A 20,155-nucleotide genomic window follows, 5' to 3' on the forward strand; every position below is an offset into this window, starting at 1 on the left:
ATTTTCAGCAGGATTTGGATTCGGCCAAATCCTTCTGCCGAACCGAATCCGAATTTGCATATGCAAATTAGGGGTGGGGAGGGAAATTGTGTGACTTTCAGTCATAAAACAAGGTAGTAAAAAAAATGCATATGCAAGTTAGGGTTCAGTATTCGGCCGAATCTTTCGCAAATGATTTTTTGCATCCCTAGTTAAAACTAAGTAAGCTTTATCAGAAAGGTCTATTTAAATACACCAGTAAACCCTCAAAATAATGTTGAGTCGTCTGTCAAAGAAACACAGCATTTCTTTCCTTCTATTGTGTACACATGGGCTTCTGTATCAGACTTCTTGCCTTCAGCTTAAACCTCCAGGGCAGGGCTTGAGCATGCTCAGTTTGCTTCTCTCTCCTTCTGTAACCTGAGCCCAGAGCTATGCGTGAGCAGGGAGAGACCCAAGCAGGAAGTGATGTCACACCTAGCTAATATGGCAGCTGCTAACCTAACCTATCTTCTAGAGCAGTGGTCCCCAACCAGTAGCTCGCGAGCAACATGTTGCTCACCAACCCCTTGGATGTTGCTCCAGTGGCGCCAAAGCAGGAGCTTATTTTTGAATTCCTGGCTTGGAGGCAAGTTTTTGTTGCATAAAAATCAGGTGTACTGCCAAACAGAGCCTCTTGTAGGCTACCAGTCCACATAGGGGCTACCAAACAGCCAATAACAGCCCTTATTTGACATCCCCCATGGACTTTTCCATGCTTGTGTTGCTCTCCAACTCATTTTTACATTTATATGTGGCTCACGAGTTAAAAAGGTTGGGGACCCCTGTTCTAGAGCTAGGTATGGTAAAGCATTCTGAAGAATAAAAATGGCACTGTTGTGGCTAATCTATTGGGAATAAACTGACTTTGTAACTTTCCTTCTCCTTTAAAGAAGAATTCAACCCTAACATCTCAGCCCAGTGTTACGTTTTACTTACCCCTCGCTGCAGATTCAGGCATCGGGAGTTCATGGGCGCCATCTTCTTCTCTTTGGAAATCTTCAGTTCAGTTGGAGCAATTTTCTGTTTTTGGACAACTGCGCATGCGCCGAAGCTCACGAAAATTGCCATAGCGCCAGTCTCATTCCGAAGATGGCGCCCGTGAACTCCGATGCTTGAATCTGCACCGAGGGAGAAGTAAAACATTTGAGGGTTACACTTAGGCTGGGGGAGGAGGGAGGGTGGTCTATGTAGGGTAGGGGTTTAACTTTAAGGTTTAGTTCTCCTTTAAAGGGTTCAAATAAGGTTTGTCTGTCCATACACTGGCTGCCATCTTGTCCCCATCAGAATCAGAGTCATGAGCTTAGCAGCTTATGTGCGGTGCCCTCAGAGAGTGTGCCAATATCTGGCTGAAAACTGACCAGATTTTCTAACCTGCCCAATAGATATCTGGGCAACAATTCCAGAACTTTGTGGGGGTGACTAATCTACCCTTAATTGTGTAGTGTGATTCCCTGCACTTGCTCGCTCCATGTCTGTTCATGTAGATCAGGAGTCGCCAAACCTTTTTACTCTTGAGCCGCATTCAAATTTACAAAGGGTCTGGGAGCAACACAAGTGAGCAAAATCTTCCTGGGGTGTCAAATAAGGGCTGTGATTGCCTATCGTGGCCCCTGTGTAGATTGACAGCCTACAGGAGACTCTGTTTGGCAATACACCTCGTTTTTATGAGACCAAAACTTGCCTCCAAGCCTGGAATTCAAAAATAAGCACCTGATTTGAGGCCACTGGGAGCAACATCCAAGGGGTTGGGGAGCAACATGTTGCTTGTGAGTCACTGGTTAGGGATCACTAAAGTAGATAAAAGGGGCCCAGCACTCACCATGATTAACTGCTTTATAGAGTTGGCCATAGATGTAAAGATTCTAAAATGATCTTTTCGTTATCGTTAGACCAAGATTATCTTGAAACGATCGTTTTAAATGTACGATTTGTCCATCAACTAAAAAGACCATTTCAAGTGATGTTGTCTAGTTAAAGCCAGGAAAACTGAGGGGAGCTGCCTGCTTGGCCCTGCAAACATAGATGGATTGCACTGGGACCGATGAAAATTTTCTAACCTGGCCGATCAATTTTCTGACAGATGTTGAACGAAAAATCAAAAGCTGTAGATCATTCGATTCCCACTAACCGCACAATAATTTGACGGATTGGGCCGATTGCACTTAAATTGGCCGTACACCAAAGAAAAATCTTTGCGTCTATGGGGACCTTTCGCTTTATTCTGCCATACCAATGTCAGGTTGAAGAGATAATGCCCCAGTAATAGAAATGTGATTGGTTGCTTCCCATAGCTGTATTCCAAAACATGAGCGTGTGTTGATTCTGTATAGAATGCCTTAAAGGGCATGTAAAGTCTAAAATAGAATAAGGCTAGAAATGCTGTATTTTGTATACTAAATATAAACATGAACTTACTGCACCACAAGCCTAATCAAACAAATAATTTATGCTTTCAAAGTTGGCTACAGGGGGTCACCATCTTGTAACTTTGTTAAACATCTTTGCAAGACTAAGACTGTGCACATGCTCAGTGTGGTCTGGGCTGCTTAGGGATCGTCATAAACAAAGCTGCTTGAGTTCCGCATGGCTGGGAAGTAAGGCGGGGGCTCCCCCTGCTGTTCATAAGTATGATTGTTTCCCTGCTCAGCAGTTAGGGACCGTCTGACAATTCCTATCCACAGGAGTAAATTAAGGGAGAATTTCACTACATACAGTCAGGTTTCTTATAAAAACGGTGCACATTTTTTAATTAAAGTATATTGGAGATAGGTTTCTTTTTCATTAAAGAAAGTAAAAATGGGATTTTATTTTTTTGCCTTTACATGCCCTTTACACTACCCAAATGGTTGGTCAGTCTACTTTGTATTCACTATAATGTTACGCACATCTGGGCCTGTACAGCACCTTGAAGTTGTTTGTGCCATCTCTGTATCCTGAAATCATATTCCTCCCATTTGATCTATTGAAACCAAAAATTTTCGCTACTGGTGGCCCTTCGATAGGTTGGGTGAGAGGAGCTGAAGTTGCTCCTCCCCAGGCCCATATCTTTAGGCCATTGAGCCAATCATACAGCCAATAGTGATGTCCGGGTCAGGGTTTTCCTGACTCTAATCCGCCCTGCTGCCACCCACGCTTCCGGGGTCCTTTTATAGGCGCGACCCACTGATGATGTCACAAAAGGGGCGGGGCGAGCAGACGCAAGACTATAAAACTGGAAGTCGGATACCGGCATTTGAAGGTGGCGGGCGGGGAGAGCAGGAGAAGAGCTCAACCCGCACCCGCGAGGAGCAGTGCGAGATCGACCCGAACCTGCCCGACCTGCACATTACTACAGCCCAATGCTGTTCAGCCATCTCTCATTCGTGCACCATATAGATCAGGGGTCCCCAACCTTTTTAACCCGTGAGCCACATTCAAATGTAAAACAAGTTGGGGAGCAACACAAGCATGAAAAAGTACCCTGGGGTGCCAAATAAATGCTGGGATTGGCTATTTGGTAGCCCCTATGTGGACTGGCAGCCTGCAAGAGGCTCTCCCTGGCACTATACTTAGTTTTTATGCAATTAAAATTAGCTTTCAAGCTTAAAATTCAAAAATAAGCACCTGCTTTGAGGACACAGAGAGCAACATCCAAAGGGGTTGGAGAGCAACATGTTGCTCACGAGCTACTGGTTGGGGATCACTGATATAGATGAATGTAGAGAAGTCTGGCCAGTTTGCCTGACTCAGTGGGGTCCGTTTACTAAAGCGCAGTAAATTTGACTTTAAGTTTCCGCATGTTATCGCTGCAAATATTTTTCCGCCACAATATTCGCAGGGACTAAGTTAACTAAAAAGCGATGCGCTCAGAAGTCATTGCGGTCACTTGTGTTAACTACGTTAACGAACCAGCTTACATTAGCGGTAATTTTAGCGAGTTGCGCTTGTTTTATGGCGATTATTATGGCACGATTTATGGGCAGATATGTATGTTCAAAATGGCTAAACTTTATAGATATTATCAACAACACAGTAAACAGATTTCACCCAATCAAACATGTATGCATCATATAAATCCACATTTCAATACATCCAGTCACAAGACTTACCTCCTGCCAATAGAATCGTATAAATAAAATTCATAAACAAGTTTTACCAATAAATCTGTGTGCATCATATAAATGTAGTTTAATCCAGGCTGACAAAGCCTTTGGTCCCTCTTAGCCATAATTCGTCTTTCAGCTGAAAAAGTTGCTGTAGCTGCAGACAAAAGACTAATCCAAAACATCTTTAATCATCCGGTCACTTCTCTCTTCTCCTGTCAGGAATGGCAACAGGAACTGAAATGGGTAAAACAAGGTGTTATGGGATATTTCCTGTCCCCTTGAGAATTTTCTGGTGAAAAAATAAATTACCGCCGCTATATAGATGGCGGTAAAATTTCGCGAATATTCTGGTGTTAATTTTGTCTTCCGTACATTTCGCTGTTTATTAAACCAGACATTAATATGTACGTAGCATTATTTTCAGCAAATGCGATAATTGGTGAAAACATAATCTTGCGTTAGAAAATTTGCAAATTTATATTTACCGCAGGTTAGTAAACTGGCGAAAACCTATTCAGCGACAAATTTGTCTAATTTTTGTGTGTATATTTTTACCGCGCTTTAGTAAGCAGACCCTAGTGAGACTTAGGCAGCCATACAATATTGTACAAAACTATTTTTCGTATGATATTCGGTGCATGTATGGTGGAAAACGAGCGGACCAATATTGGCAGAAGACTTGGATATCGGTCGGCTTGTCGATCGGAAAATTTTGATCGGGTGCCTTTGAAGGCAGCCAAACGTCCGCCATTGTTAGTGCCGAATCGTCAGATACAGGTCGAATTCTATGGTTTCTACCTGTATATCTGACGATTCAGCTCGACACGTGTGTATTGAAACCAACAATCTTTCTTGGAAAGATTTTTTCCAAGAAAGATCGTAATTGTTACGTCTATGGCCACCTTACTTACCCGACAAGAAAAGCCAAAAAAAACATTGCCCTTATCTGTACTTAGTTATAAGGCATGGCGGGTATATTACAGACAGTATTGGCACCTGAAATACAAACGTGTTTTACTATATCCATACTTCCCAAAGGGTGATCTAAAATATGTATGATCTTGGCTATCTCCTCTTCTCCGTATCACCTCCGGCCAGGGCTGAGATGGGAAACACATTGTGGATGAAGACAATAAGACTCTGGCACAAGGTCAGGGCTTTGGGCAGAGGAAATGTCCCTTTGTCTTGTTGGCTGCTCTCGTTCCTGTTCTTTCATCAGCGTTGCGTTTAACTCTCCGAGGGCGGGTGGAAAACCTCTAACCAGGATCCAGCCGGTTTTATCCTTGCTTAGCATGTAATGCACAGAAACATTGGAGCATATTTATCAAAGAGTGAAGTTAGAGATCACCACAGTCCCCTAGAGTGAATTCCCCCACTCTCCATTCGTTTCTATGGGATTTTGAAAGGTGTATTTATCAAAGGAGGAGCTTTAACCTTCACTCATTGATTAATACCGTTTTAAAAAGCCCATAGAAATGAATGGAGAGTGGCGGAATTTCACTCTAGAGGACTGTAACTTCACTCTATGATAAATATACCCCATTGTATGGATTTCTCTCTGTATTTGCTTCCCTGCAAAAGCAGCGGCTGTATTGCAGATTTGTATGAACAAGGGGCTCTAAAGGACAAGTCACACCTCTTTTCAGTGACATACTCCCTATTACAAGGGATCCACCCAGCCTAAACAGCACAGGGACCCGCTTGTGGGAAACCTATTAAACACATTCTGCACGGCTCATTCGTTTCCATGGCTTTGCATCAGCCTGCTTACTAATCAGCCATCTAGTGCCACTGCTAGGAAATAAGTGATGGGCCATACAAAAAGCAGCAGTTCAGCAAAATGATTCTTACCTTGTTTACGGTGAAAGTAAGATTTTCAGTCAGATGTAACAGAAATGTTATACTTGACTTGACTATGGACAACACTCCCTAGATGATTCCATACACTAAAAGATTTGCTTGTTTAGCAAAGTGCCCAATGAGCCGACCTTTGCCCCGATATCACCACCAAAGGCAATAGCGGGATAATCAGGTTATTCAGGTCTAGGGCCAATCGGATTACAAGAACAAGAATAGGCACAACAGGACAAGGCCTGCATCAGCTGGCCAACATAGTCCTTGATTGGACTGGAAAACCAAACCTGCCAGATCGACATCTGGCCAATATTGGTCAGGGAGGCCCATCAGAGGCCTCATATGGGGGCAGATAAACTTCTTAATCAGTCTAATGGTGGCCATAGACGCACAGATCCTATCGTACGAATCGAGGATTCGTACGATTTTCAAATCGTGTGTGGTGAGTGCCAACTTCTTTCGTCCAGTGGAGATCGGTCGATCGGACAGGTTTGGTTTTGACCCAACCGATCCCGCCGGAGCCCATAGCGCATCGTAATCGGATCGTTCGGCCGAACGTTCAGATTACCCCCGATATAGCCATGCTCGTTAATGGCATATCGGGGAAAGATCCACTCGTTTGGCGATGTCGCGCGGATCTTTGCGTCTATGGCCACCTTAAAGGACCCAACTTGGCAGATTAAATCTTCTTGTATATGGTCACCTTAAAGGAGAAGGAAAGGCTAAAACGAAGTAAGCTTTATCAGAAAGGTCTATATAAATACACCAGTAAACCCTCAAAGTAATGCTGCTCTGAGTCCTCTGTCAGAAGAAACAGAATTTCTTTCCTTCTATTGTGTACTCATGGGCTTCTGTATCAGACTTCCTGTTTTCAGCATAAACCTCCAGGGCTAGGCTGAGCCAGAGCTATAAGTGAGCAGGGAAATGCTCAGGCAGGAAGTGATGTCACACCAAGCTAATATGGCAGTTACTATCCTAAACAAACACAGAGAACTTCTAGAGCTGTTTACTCGGGTATGGTAAAGCATTCTGCAGAATAAATATAGTGTCATAGCTTGAGTTTTTGTGGCTAATATATTGGCAATAAACTGCCTCGGTTCCTTCTTCTTTAAGGCTAGGGCCACACGGGTCTGAAATCAGCTAGCTATAAGACATTTCAGCCCTTACTGCGGGCAGCAGCCTCCTCTCTTTTTTTTCTCATTCTGAAGTGTTGAATCAGCTCCTATGCAAACAGACTTTGGTGGATTTCAGCTGAAAATGCAGAGACCGGCGATTCTTTAATGAAATCCACCGAGTCCACAGGAGCCGATTCAACACCAGAATGAGTTAAAGAGAAGAGGCTGCTGCCTGCGGTAGGGGCTGAAATTTGCCAGCCATGTGGCCCTAGCCTGAGTTAAAGGGGGGTGGTGGCATCAATCATTTTGATATAAGCCAATTCATTCATTTTGTACCTCAATCTGATACACCCACTCCATCCCGTAGCGGTTTTCTACTGCGACTATCCTTTACTGTGACTTTCCTTTACTGCGACTTTCCTTTAATGTGACTATCCTTTACTCCGACTATCCTTTACTCCGACTATCCTTTATTAATGTGACTATCCTTTACTGCGACTTTCCTTTAATTTGACTTTCCTTTAATTTGACTATCCTTTATTGCGACTATCCTTTATTGCGACTATCCTTTATTGCGACTATCCTTTATTGCGACTATCCTTTATTGCGACTATCCTTTATTGCGACTATCCTTTATTGCGACTATCCTTTATTGCGACTATCCTTTATTGCGACTATCCTTTACTGTGACTTTCCTTTACTCCGACTATCCTTTAGTGCAACTATCCTTTACAGTGACTTTCCTTTACTGCGACTATCCTTTACTGCGACTATCCTTTACTGCGACTATCCTTTACTGCGACTATCCTTTACTGCGACTATCCTTTACTGCGACTATCCTTTACTGCGACTATCCTTTACTGCGACTATCCTTTACTGCGACTATCCTTTACTGCGACTATCCTTTACTGCGACTATCCTTTAATGCGACTATCCTTTAATGCGACTATCCTTTAATGCGACTATATTTTGCAGCGACTATCTTTTACAGTGAATATCCTTTACTGTGACTTTCCTTTACTGTGACTTTCCTTTACTTGGACGATCCTTGCCAGCAGCTGTCCAGGGATTGGACAAAGCACAGAGTTTTCCTTCACTTGTATCACTAAAGCCTGTTTCACACAGGAGCGTTGGTACCAACTACAAATAGTCTATTATACACCCCCACAAGCCTGTTTGTACTTCTGTCTGTTTTTCCAAAGACTAGTCCAGCTCCCAGGAGGGTAGGTGGGAGTGACTTCTATTATCCTTTATATAAATATCCAGTGCAGACGCTGAGCAGGACTTTACGGGAAATGTTAATTATTGTGTCCCCCCCAGAGGATCATGATGTCTCCCTGTCATGCACACGGTGAGGCTGAAGAGCAGGCATGTTACTGGAATGGGGAGCACATATAAACACATACAAACATACAAGTACAAACACATACAAACACATACAAACTCAACACAGATAGCCTTAGTGAGTATGTAACACACAGTTCTGAGAAAATATGATTTGGCTTTTAGTGATGGATAACAGAATATACTTATATCCATCAGCCATCCATGGACCCTTTTCATCGTCAGGCTTAAATCTCTCCCCCCCCCCCACACACATTAAAGGGCCGGTAGTTAGAAAATATACATTTAAATACAAAGTGCTTTTACTTTCCACCTGTAAAGGCATGTGCTCATTTGAGGAAACAAACCCAGTAGGACTGGCAGCCTTTACTCTCACATGCAACTCTGTATAATGGAGATGTGTATAAGGGACAAGCTATCCCCGCAGGAAGAACACACTCCTCCTTACACATAGTTCCTTGGCTAGCATTGAACTCAGGACCCGGGCGTTGCAAGGAGAAATAAAAGACATGCAAATATTATGAAAAAAAAATATGCTTTACTGAGAATAAACATTTAGTATGTTACATGAACTCTGTGTATGAAAAGATAATGAGAATGTACAGCATACAGATTCTGTGGGGTCCAGATCAAGCCCCCCCCAAAAGGCCTTAATAATAAGAATATTCTTCATCACACTGGCCACAGATAACTGTAAAGCCACATTACATGGGCAGAGAGAGAGAGAGAGAGAGAGAGAGAGAGAGAGGAGTATTTCAATATGGCAGCTCTTTCCATTCAACCCTACACTGACATTGCAGGGGATACTTGATACATGGCCGGGGGGGAAACCTTGGCAGAAAATAACAATAAAGGAAAAATAAAATACAACTGTTGCAAGATTCCTTTCTGTAGGTAAATGTGCCCCCCCTTGTATCAAGTCAAGTATAAAAATCATTTGTATATATATTATATATTTACATTCTCCTAACTACTGCGGCAGGACCAATCAGTGTCCTTCCTTCTAACAACCACTCCCCCTCTGCCTCCCAGCCAATCACACTCAACCTAACAGCACGGGCCCCCATTATGTGCACAAGCTAACTGAACTAAGGACTATTAAATTAAGTGAGATATATGTGGAGCTCTATGGCAGCTTTAACTGTTTACTGTATGATGCTTATGTAGTACACGCATATACACGGAGACCAATGTTGTGTGCAACTCAATGAAGCACAAAACACGGGTGCACAAAGCAGAAATCCGGTTTAGCCTGCAGCACAAGATGAAGCCTTTGAAATGGACTCAGCAAAGGATGGCCTGGCATGAAAAGGAGCATAACAGGTTGCTTACTTGGTTATAAGTAATGGGTATTTACCCAGCACAATATGGCCAAGGAGTTTTTTTATTTCCCAACCGCATACTTGTGTGTTGCAATCATTGCACATTGGCCAATTTATAGCGGTAGTGATTCAAAGTGATTGGGAAATGCTGCAATCATGCCTTGTCCTGCTAGTAACAGATGCTATTGCTCATAAATGCAGGGCTTTAAAGGGAAAGTATACCCAAAGCAGGAAGATCAGAGATACTTTTATAGAAATATAACTATCAATAATTCATTGGTATCCAAAAAGCATTTAGGAGTATCTTATATACACAAATAAGTGATATGCTTAGTAAGTAGAGAGCTGCTCTGCAACAAGCCCTTTATAATAGCAGGGATATTTGTAGCCGTCTGGATGTTATATTTAAACCGCAGCCACAAAACATCTATTCACTGTACCTCAATCTAGATCATATATTACTATCTTATATTTGAGAAGGAAGACTGCATTTGCACCATGCTCATCTGCCCCCCAACTACTCTTAGGGTAGAACTACAGGAGCGACTTTACCTGCAGCTATTCAGACGCGCTGAGATGAATCCCAGGCGTCACATCGGATGTGCCGAATCTAAGGGTATCACTCCGCGAGCGTTTTTTTGTCGGATTGGCGCCCGGCGACAAAACGAATGGGACAAGTCGGAGGCGTCAAGATTCTAATTGGACTGAATGAAAAGTCGCAGGTGAAAACTACATTACATCCGACTGTCAGATGTGGACGCAGAAAGCAGCGTCTTCATCCGACAGTCGGACCGTGTAGTTGTTACCTCCGACTTTTCATTCAGTCCAATTATATCTTGAAGCGTGCGACTCCATCCGACTTGTCACCTGTGGTTTGTCGCCGGGTGTCAATCCGTCGAAACCCGCTTGTGGAGTTCTACCCTTAGGTAATTAATAGGAATGTCTGACATTGTCGCTGCGTCCATCCAACACAACAGGACAGTCGCATGTAAACGCTGCATGTTGCGTCTTCATCCGACAGTTGTGACGTGTCAGATGCACACAGCGAAAACGTCCGACGTTCCTATTACTTACCTTAGATTCGGCACATTCGGCGTGACATTCGGAATGGATGCTATTGCAGGTAAAAGCGCTTGTGTAGTTCTACCCTTACTGTACTCGTCCCACTTACACACCCACACACATACAGTGGCTCTACTACAAACAGAGGCACCGATATATTTATACAACAACAGCCACACTGCCAGTAAAATCAGATCTGTGGCTTTTAAGCTTTTACCTGAACCACAACTCCCAGCATCCTCTCTGAATGCCACAGTTTTGGCATCCATGATACAGTTTATTTGAGTCGCTATCCTTTAACTGAAAATGACATTTTATTTTATGAGGTAGGTGGTAGCATTTGTTGCAATTAGCCTTCATTTTCATGGTTTCTCAATAACGATTTCTGAATTTTTTTTTTTTTTATTATTCTGCAGAGCTCCAGTCTGTAATTTAAACTACTCGCTGGTTTCTAGGTCTCACTCTCCCTACCAACCAGGAAGTGGGGAAATTTGAATGAAAGAGGCCATCAACTAAAAGGCAGCGGTTATTTTGGGTTGCTAGAGTTAGTGAACGTGGCAACTAGAAGTTTAAACTGTAAGCTGGTGAGAGACATGGCCCTCCACCTGCCCAAGGACGCAATAGACATTTAAATAGCTGGATAATACTGAAACAAATAGTCATCCCCCCTCCCGCCCCCTAAACGTGTGTGTTATTCAGACACCCAAGCTAGCAATGTGGCCCTGTCCTTAAAACTTGCTCTACGGCAGGATAACCTGCACCCCCAACTTCACATGTTGCATATTAAAGGATCCGAGTGCAGCTTTCCCAGGGGTGCAAGTTGTTGCTAGGTAATCACAAAGGGGAAATAACCCTTATCTTTTCTCACATGCTCTACTGAATTCAATCCAAAAATGCCTGTATCTGCAAACTCATTTCCCCATACTGCTGCTGTGTTAATTCTATACATTTGGCTAACCAGACTGTTAAGGCTGCACCACTCTTATTTATAGCTAAATGAAAGGATAAGTAAACCTTAAAAATAAGTGAATGTAAAATTGATGAGGGTGCTATTCTAAGCACTTCTGCAATGTACATTCATTTTTTTTTTCAATTCCAAGATATTAAAGGATACATGTAGTTAATATGAATGAATTTAGTTACAACAGCGCCACCTGCTGGTCATTTTCTAACAAGTCTGACCACCAAATAGTCAAGGAGGTTGACAGGAGAAAGAAAGAGGCTGCTCTGATGCTCTTCTGCTTAGGAAAAAATTAGAAATCTTTCCTAATCAGAAGAACATCAGAGCAGTCTCGTTCTTTCTCCTGACAAATTCCTTGATTAGACTGGTCGGAAAATGACCAGCAGGTGGCACTGTTGTAACTAAATTCATTCATTAAAAAAAAATAATTTATCTAAATTGCAAAAGTGCTTATAATAACCCCCTCATCAATTTTACATCCACTTATTTTTAAGTTTTACTTTTAAAGCAGTATAGACAAATCACAAAATACATAATTAATCCCCATAATTAACATCAAACCAAATTTTGATCCACTTCCAGGTTTAATCTGGGTCAGTCTGATAAAGTTTAGTAACACCGCTATACCTCGTAACCCAAGTGACAGGCACCAGCCAGAGGCCATTCTCTGTTGCTCTTTATATATTTCCAAATCCCAATGCATGGAAAAGTAGATGCATTGTCAGCTTCAGATTTCAATAACAGGAATTTACTTAATGTGAGACCCATGGATTTGCTCATACAACTCAAGGAAATTTAGCGCAACATGTGACTCAATGGACATATAGTCTCATCACATACCCACCACCAAGCTCCCTCAGCAGAAGGTGGCTAGAAAGCCACAGAACACCAAGCAGCTGGGTGTGTAGAAAGCAACCAATTACTTCATGACCTTTCAGGAAGTCAAAAGTGACAACAAATGGGCTTTAACATCCAGCCAACCCCCACAGCACCCGCTCTACCCTCACTGAAGCAAGGAGGCTCTAGAGCAAATGACTTGTAGGTCATATTACTATGAATAATGAAATAAGGTATCTCTGTTGAATACAAACTGCTCCCTCCAAGACAGAATTGGCCGACATCCATCTTCTCTCTCCAAGAGAAACTTTCCAGTGTTTAACACATGTAACATTCAGGTTACAGACAGGTACGTGGTTCTTCTCTCCTGATTTCCCCCAATCATTGCAGCAATCGCATAATAGCAGCAGTCTCATATCACAGATAGCAGGACATCCTCTTAAATTACTGGCAATGGCTAAAGCTTTCAGTGGATCCTCCCTGGCAGGACTATGTGTATTTACCGAGTCAGGCCTTGGTCGGACCGCTCAGGTTCATAATGGAAAGAAAATTCAATCACCTTTTTTTTGATCCAAATGAATCAAGTCTGAAAAACTTCTTTTCTTCAACAAAATAACAATTAATATGGGGACATCCAATCTGAGGAGACAACATCTTGTTGATTGAAGGGTTCAGAGTTTCTGATCACTATTATATAAATCTTATCTGTTGTGAAATCCCAGGACAGCGCTTAATTCTACTCCCCCTGCTGGGATGGAAGTTCCAACGGCATAAGGATCCCCACGCGTGTAATCTCCTTCCTACTCCATGGAGGACGAGTCGTCTTCGTCATCTTCATCGTCATCAAACCAACAGGGGGTCTCCCCTCGCGACTCTGTGTAGTGTGACGTTCCTGAGCTTGAATGGTGACTGCTTGTGGTCAGGGACACTTCAGAGTCAAAGTATAAGCCCGAGGTTAAGCTGTAGGGAGAAAAATGAAAGCAGAATATTAAAGTGAAAAGATGAGCAGGAATAAAAAGGATTAATTTGGCCTGACATATGCTTTAACCCTTTCCTGTACGCATTAAAATATTTTCTTTGAAGCAGAATTGTGCTGTTGTGTTCAGCTATTTCTTGTATAAACAAAGCTCCACTTTTTCTATTATCTTTAATTTATTTAATAAAACATATTCATGATATGCCCCTAGAAAAACTACAGGTCTCTTTAAAAGAAATATCACGTATGTGAGAAAGGCCGAGAGTTGGACAGTCACCCTGGGAATTACTGTACCTTGCCTGGGAGTTTGTGGTTGTGCAAGTTGTATTCCCTGCAGAAGAAACAGTCTGGGAATTAAAACTCTGATCTGCCCATGAGCTTCCTGTAGCAATTTCTAAGGAAAAACAAAGTAACACTTAAGCACAGATACAGTAATCAGGTATAGAAATGAAGATTTCTGATGTTATTTTCTCTTTGGCACCTAAAAACTTGACCTTGCCCCATACTAGATTCATGTATGGTTAATGCCCACATAGTGCTCCTACCTGGCTTCACTTACCTTCCACCCGGCACAGCCACTTTCTTCTCCTGACATATGTTAGATTAACCTACTTCTCAAGAGGAGCATCTGGAGCTTTCCCCCCCTCACACCATGTACTCATATCTGTCTACCATGTCCTTCCTTCCAAATCACTCACTGCCCCACTCTGCCCTCCTCTTTCCCTCCACTGTACATCACAGCCCTTCTCACACTCTGTTCCTCACTGCCCTCCTCCTTCCATTCCAAGTTTGTCACTGCTCTCCTTCTCTTTCTATTGCCCATACCTACACGCTTTCCATTCTCCCAAACCATCCACTGCCCCTCTCTGCCCTACCTCTTTGCCTCTACTGTACATCACTGCCATGCTCCTTGAATTCATTATTCCTCACTGCCCTCCTCATCTCTCCCTATACTGTCCAGATACCAACCGTTCTCTCCAAGCCACCCTCTGCCCTCCTCTTTCCTTCCAATGTTCCTCACTGCCCTGTTCCAAACATTCATTGTGCCTCACTGCTCTTTGCCTATACACTCTAGATACTGTCCTCCCCAAACCACCCTCTACTCTCCATCCACTGCCCCTCTCCACCCTCTACTCTCCATCCACTGCCCCTCTCCACCCTCTACTCTCCATCCACTGCCCTTCTCCATCCTCTACTCTTCATCCACTGCTCCTCTCCACCCTCTACTCTCCATCCACTGCTCCTCTCCACCCTCTACTCTCCATCCACTGCTCCTCTCCTCCCTCTACTCTCCATCCACTGCTCCTCTCCACTCTCCATCCTCTACTCGCCATCTACTGCCCCTCTCCACTATCCACCCTCTACTCTCCATCCACTGCCCCTTATTGCACTTTCTCTCCATCCTCTACTCTCCTCTCCCTAGCTGGTCTTACTTATTGTTTCATTGGTTTCTTAACAACTGTAACTGCTTTATTCAGGTCACATTTTTGGTGATTGCCAAGCCCTTTCCCATAGAATTAGGGGTTGCGGGAAGGATTTTGTTCACAAAACTTGCACTTATTTTGCTTAGTCTTCCATTAGAAACTGCTGTGCCCTCAGCTACATAATGGCAACCAATGTTATTAGTAAATTATCAAGTAAGGGGAGCTCACATCTACAGAATAACAAAGGCCATGATATGAGGGAAAGTATAAGAGTGGCCAAAGGTTGTGCAGCTTGGATTTCTTCCAGAGCAGCACTAGTTACTGAGGCTTTCAATTTGATAGTACAATGTGCAGGAAACTTGAATGGGATTTCCCTCCTCTTTAGAGAGACTGTTCTTGGCAATCAACAGGAAAATCCTTTCAGTAAGAAGAAGCGTCACCCAGGAGGGAATGAATAGCTGGGCCTGTGTTTAATATGCACAATGAGTCTGCCGCCAGCACTGTCCTGCTTTGCAGACAATATCGTGGCCCACAGATTCCCCGCCTTCAATCCGCTTTATATTCTACAGCAGTGTCCCCAAAGCCTGCCCTCGTGCACACTTGTTCAGCCAGCAGCCCACAGAATGACAAAGTAGCGTACACTCACAGTAACAGACGTGCAGCTCTGCACAGCCATATTGCCAGTAACTATTCACATAGCCTGGGACTCTGAAGGTCATATAGGCCAGTAAAACTGTCCTACCTTTTATACTGCATACTGGATCCATACAAGGTTTATTATTATTATTATTTATTAGCATTGCTAACCAACAAGGCATTCAGTGCTAGTTATATGAGTGGGCTGAGAAAAGCATTAACCTTGAGATCCCAATGTCTCAGGGACTCATATACTGATATTCAGCCTTTTACTGCTAGTCTAGTTAGCTTTGTGAGCTTGTTTTCTTCACAGCAATTGTGGGCATCTATGCACTATCTACGATGGTGTCTTCTTCATATAGGAACAGTCTTGATGATCTTCTGCAGAAGCATATTCTATGAATAGAGGCTAGGGGATAGTTTATTAAACGGATGCTTAGCAGAGGAAGTTATTCTTTACTTTAAATGAGGACTATGGCTTAATGTGCAGCAATCAAACACCCCCTACCCACTAGGCATCTTGTCCCACTAACCTGAATGGACCAATCAACCAAAACAAAGCAGTGTGACCAGAGGACCTTCTGCATTAAACGTGCAAGGTGTTCCTTGCTTGCATCAGATCGCCTTTGGATAATTTGTTTCTAGACCTTCCAACTCATGTCAATGGGAAGTAACCTGTATAAGGTTGTTAGAGTTTTGACCTCCAGCTGCTGTAAAACACCAGTGGAGTTGTTTGCTATGCCTTGGGAAAGGTGTATTGCACATTTTGGGGGCCCTCTCAGGACTGACCATTGCAATTAAAACATTCTTGCTTGACAACAGCTGCTTTTTGATCTTCAAATTACTACCTATGACAGGTGGGGTTCCCTTGGGAAAGTTACCATTGTGTTCCTTAATTATTCCCATAATAAAGGGCAGCATGTGTCCATTTCATGAATACCAAGCAGATGCAGGTACCATTTTGCCTGGCATGCATCTCCCTATACATCCTCTCTCTCATTAAGTTGACTCTAGTTAAAGGAACAGTAACATCAAAAAGTGAAAGTGGTTTAAAGAAATAAAAACATAATGCAGTGTTGCCCTGCACTGGTAAAACTGCTGTGTTTGCTTCAGAAACATTACTATTGTTTATATAAATAAGCTGCTGTGTAGCCACAGGGCATCCATGTTACACAGCAGATAGTAGATAAGCTCTGTAGTACATAATGGTGTTATCGGTTATCCACTATTTAACCTGTGAAATATAGTCTTTTTTTCAATTTCCGCCATTGCTACACAGCTGCTTGTTTATATGAACTATAGTAGTGTTTCTGAAACAAACATCAGTTTTACGAGTGCAGGGCAACAGCACTTGATCTTTTCATTACTTTAAACCACTTTCGTTTTTTGGTGTTACTGTTTCTTGACTGCTGTGGCCAGAATGGTAGTGACAAAAATCCCAACCGTAAAGTGACTGAACTGCTGCTTTGCGAGAAAAAGACTAGGGGTTAACCAGTAAATGGCGGCCCTATGCAAGCGCAAAAGTGTCTGGAACTTTCTTATTCGGTAGATCCCAGCAGCCCAGCACTGTCCACAAACAATCACTTTTCGGAGTACTTCATTGTTCAAATTTTATACAAAATGGAAACTGTGTGCCATACATTTAAATACAACGACATGGGGCCTGTTTATAAAGATGTGCAAAAAATAAATGTTTGCTGTTTTTATCTGCCATTTTTACTAGCAAATCATAATAGATTTACACCGACACATTTTATGGGTTTAATCACACATAACCACACCATACAAAAACACCATTCTTCATTACAAAATCAGACCAAACTGGAAGGTTGTATTTAGTATTGTTATTGTGGAGATTATAGGTTTGGGAGATGCCAGAGAGGCTGCTGTAAATCTTTCATATTTCATATTTATATTGGGCTGGAAATAGCATGGCGTTTAGGATCTCAATACATATATGTTAAGATTACTTGCTTATTGGACATTTTCTGCTTTTGGTTGGTCAATTACCTGTGACATATCCTTCAAGGGCTCTGGGTACAAAGGACTTGGCAAGCCTTAGATTCTCTGATGTGCACTTTCCAGACTCTAGACCAAAGGACATTCCCATTCTTTTCAAGACTTCAATGTCATCATGGATTTCAAAGGCATTATCAAAATTAAAAAGGTATTCAAACCTGTAGGAAACAGAGATAGAGACTGAGAGATACGCAAAGGCATACATCCTTAGCAGGTATAAGACAATATCTAAGGACGCACAGTATTTCCCAATAGCCATTGATGAAAAGTGTGATCTGGTTAAAGCAAAGCACAATATAACTAGCTATCCAGACCATGATGCAGATTCAATCAATGTATCAGAATTATAATAAAGAACAAAGGATTTCTACCATCGCTGGTTTATATCTTACTGTTATCATCTTGCCCCATGTCTAGCTGCAACTGGTCTAAGGTCTCAATAAAGCTGAAGCCCGGCCCTGATGCCCTACTGTGCCACTCACTTGTCACTGGATATGCTGCAGTCAATGACGGTCCTTTTACTGGTGTTGACAATGATGAAAGGTAATTTTATGGTGGAATTTCCAGCAGGGAGGCAACGGCTTTGCTGCTCGTTCTGTTTATTCCTCTGAACAAGGTGTTTAAAGGCGATTTGCTGAGAGAAACAGAAATAAGGAAAATAAGTCAATAGTTTTATTAAGTGCTAATACTTGCCTGGAGTCAAGCCAAAATTCATTTCTTAACCCCCCCCCCCAACAAGCCATTTTTACCAGTTAGGCCCCCTAACTGTGAGGGTCTGACTGGCCCACTGGGTTACTGGAAAAGACTTGGTGGGCCCTGCCACCTGTCTGCAAGACCGCTACCAGAGCACAACTTTGGTTAAGATTAAAGCAACGGAATGCAGCATCATCTTTAAACTTTGACAGAAAGTAACCGAGTAGCAGAGCAGAGTACCCCAGTCCGACTCTGCCTTGGTTAGTGTGTGTTTTTTTTTTTAGCAAAGAGGAGCACTGGCCCAGGGTCTCAGGTTAGAGATTATAATCCCTGGGTTTGCCTAAACTTTGGCAACCCTTACCCACCGGTGATTACCACGTTCCCCTGACCCCAACCTCCATCCCAATGGCTAAGCAGACAAGCTGGCTGCCGAAAACATGCTGAGCCTGTGTGAATATCAGTTAAAACATTTAAGATGTCATCGGAAAGCAGCTAGAAAGAACCTTAGCAGGGAACATTTGAACAATGTCGATGAAGAAGCTGCTTAGACTTCTTACTGCTAGATACTGAATAGTAGTAGCGCAACTATACATAATGTATAAAACCGCTGGGATGCAGATAAACCATGATCTAAGTGCTGCATTAGGTGCATCCAGCAATCTGTAGGCCAATAATGGTTATGGATTAATCATGCTCCTTCCAAATTCATTTGGCTATAGATTCAGAGGTCTGTGCACCACCACAAAATTGACCAATTTCAGAATATAAGAATCAGACAGCTGTAAGGCAATTTTTAGCAAACTGCATGTGTTATTTTATTAGCAGTGTGGGTACACTACATGTTTCAGGCAAAGCCCTTTAGAAAGGTAGTATTGTAGTGTACTCACACTGCTAATAAAATAACACTTGAAGTTTGCTAAATACTGCCTTATAGCTGTCTGATTCTTATATTTTGAAATTGGGCATCCAGCAATCTGTAAATTGCCTTAGACCAGGGACTGCTCAAAAGGAAAAGTAAAAAAGCAAGTAGATCACAGATTGTAAAACCTTTAAATGCAAAACATATATAAATTACATGATTTATGGTCTATCCACAGCAGGAAAGAACTATTCCCTACTGCGACCAAATCAAACAAGAGCAAGAGAGGAAGCCACTTCCGTAAAGCTGAAAATAGCTGCATCTGTTCTAGAAAGCCTGAGCAAGGAGCAGAGCTTCAGTCATTGTTCTGTGTGCAATGAGATGATTAGTTCCCACATGATTGTATCTACTTCCTCTATGTCTGAAACCTGCAATTCATTTATTCCAAGTCGTTTAGCTGAGCGGGAGTAATGAAAAGGACACTGCAAGATTAATGATTCTCTCCTTGAATGATAAAAGGGATGCTCTTGTAGATACTACTAAAGGAAGAAGAGGCATTAGGCAGGGGCCAAACTGACAAATGTCACAAGAAAGCCTCAATTTTTGTTCCTTTTTTGGATTTGCCAGTGATTGCAGCTCTGATGCCCAAGTCTAAGCTGATAAAGCTTAGGAAAGAGTATTGCTCCGACCTAGTGTCGAGTCCAAGGCTCCTGTACCATACCACTAAAAACATGTACTCACTTCTACTCAAAACAAATATTTTCAGGGAGTTTGTGAAATTGATATAAGAAAGTGGCTGCGAAATGGCAGATATTTCAATAGATTGTTCCCTAAACCTTGTGCCTCTGGTTGCTACAGCTGCTTCCAAGGACCAGGCATTGCGGTATATCTGATTCATGCAACAAAGCATCCCATTGTCTAGGAGCTCACTCTCTTTACCCTTACAA

The 20,155-nt window shown here is 42.5% G+C and overlaps 1 protein-coding gene across 3 annotated transcripts in view; it reads right to left on the bottom strand.

The window, feature by feature from the left end:
- Positions 1-12,496: 12,496 nt before the first annotated feature.
- tfdp2.L (transcription factor Dp-2 L homeolog) overlaps positions 12,497-20,155 on the bottom strand; it is a 45,525-nt gene continuing 37,866 nt past the window's right edge. For all 3 annotated transcript variants that reach the window (XM_041563487.1, XM_041563485.1, XM_041563486.1), the window contains 4 exons: positions 18,139-18,290; positions 17,648-17,814; positions 13,872-13,971; positions 12,497-13,561 (listed from right to left, as the gene is read on the bottom strand). In XM_041563487.1, the coding sequence (XP_041419421.1) occupies positions 13,402-13,561; positions 13,872-13,971; positions 17,648-17,814; positions 18,139-18,290 (579 nt within the window). In that variant the 3' untranslated portion in view covers positions 12,497-13,401. The remainder of the gene's footprint in view (positions 13,562-13,871; positions 13,972-17,647; positions 17,815-18,138; positions 18,291-20,155) is intronic.

Source organism: Xenopus laevis, chromosome 5L (genome assembly GCF_017654675.1).
Source record: "Xenopus laevis strain J_2021 chromosome 5L, Xenopus_laevis_v10.1, whole genome shotgun sequence".
NCBI classification, from domain to species: Eukaryota; Metazoa; Chordata; class Amphibia; order Anura; family Pipidae; genus Xenopus; species Xenopus laevis.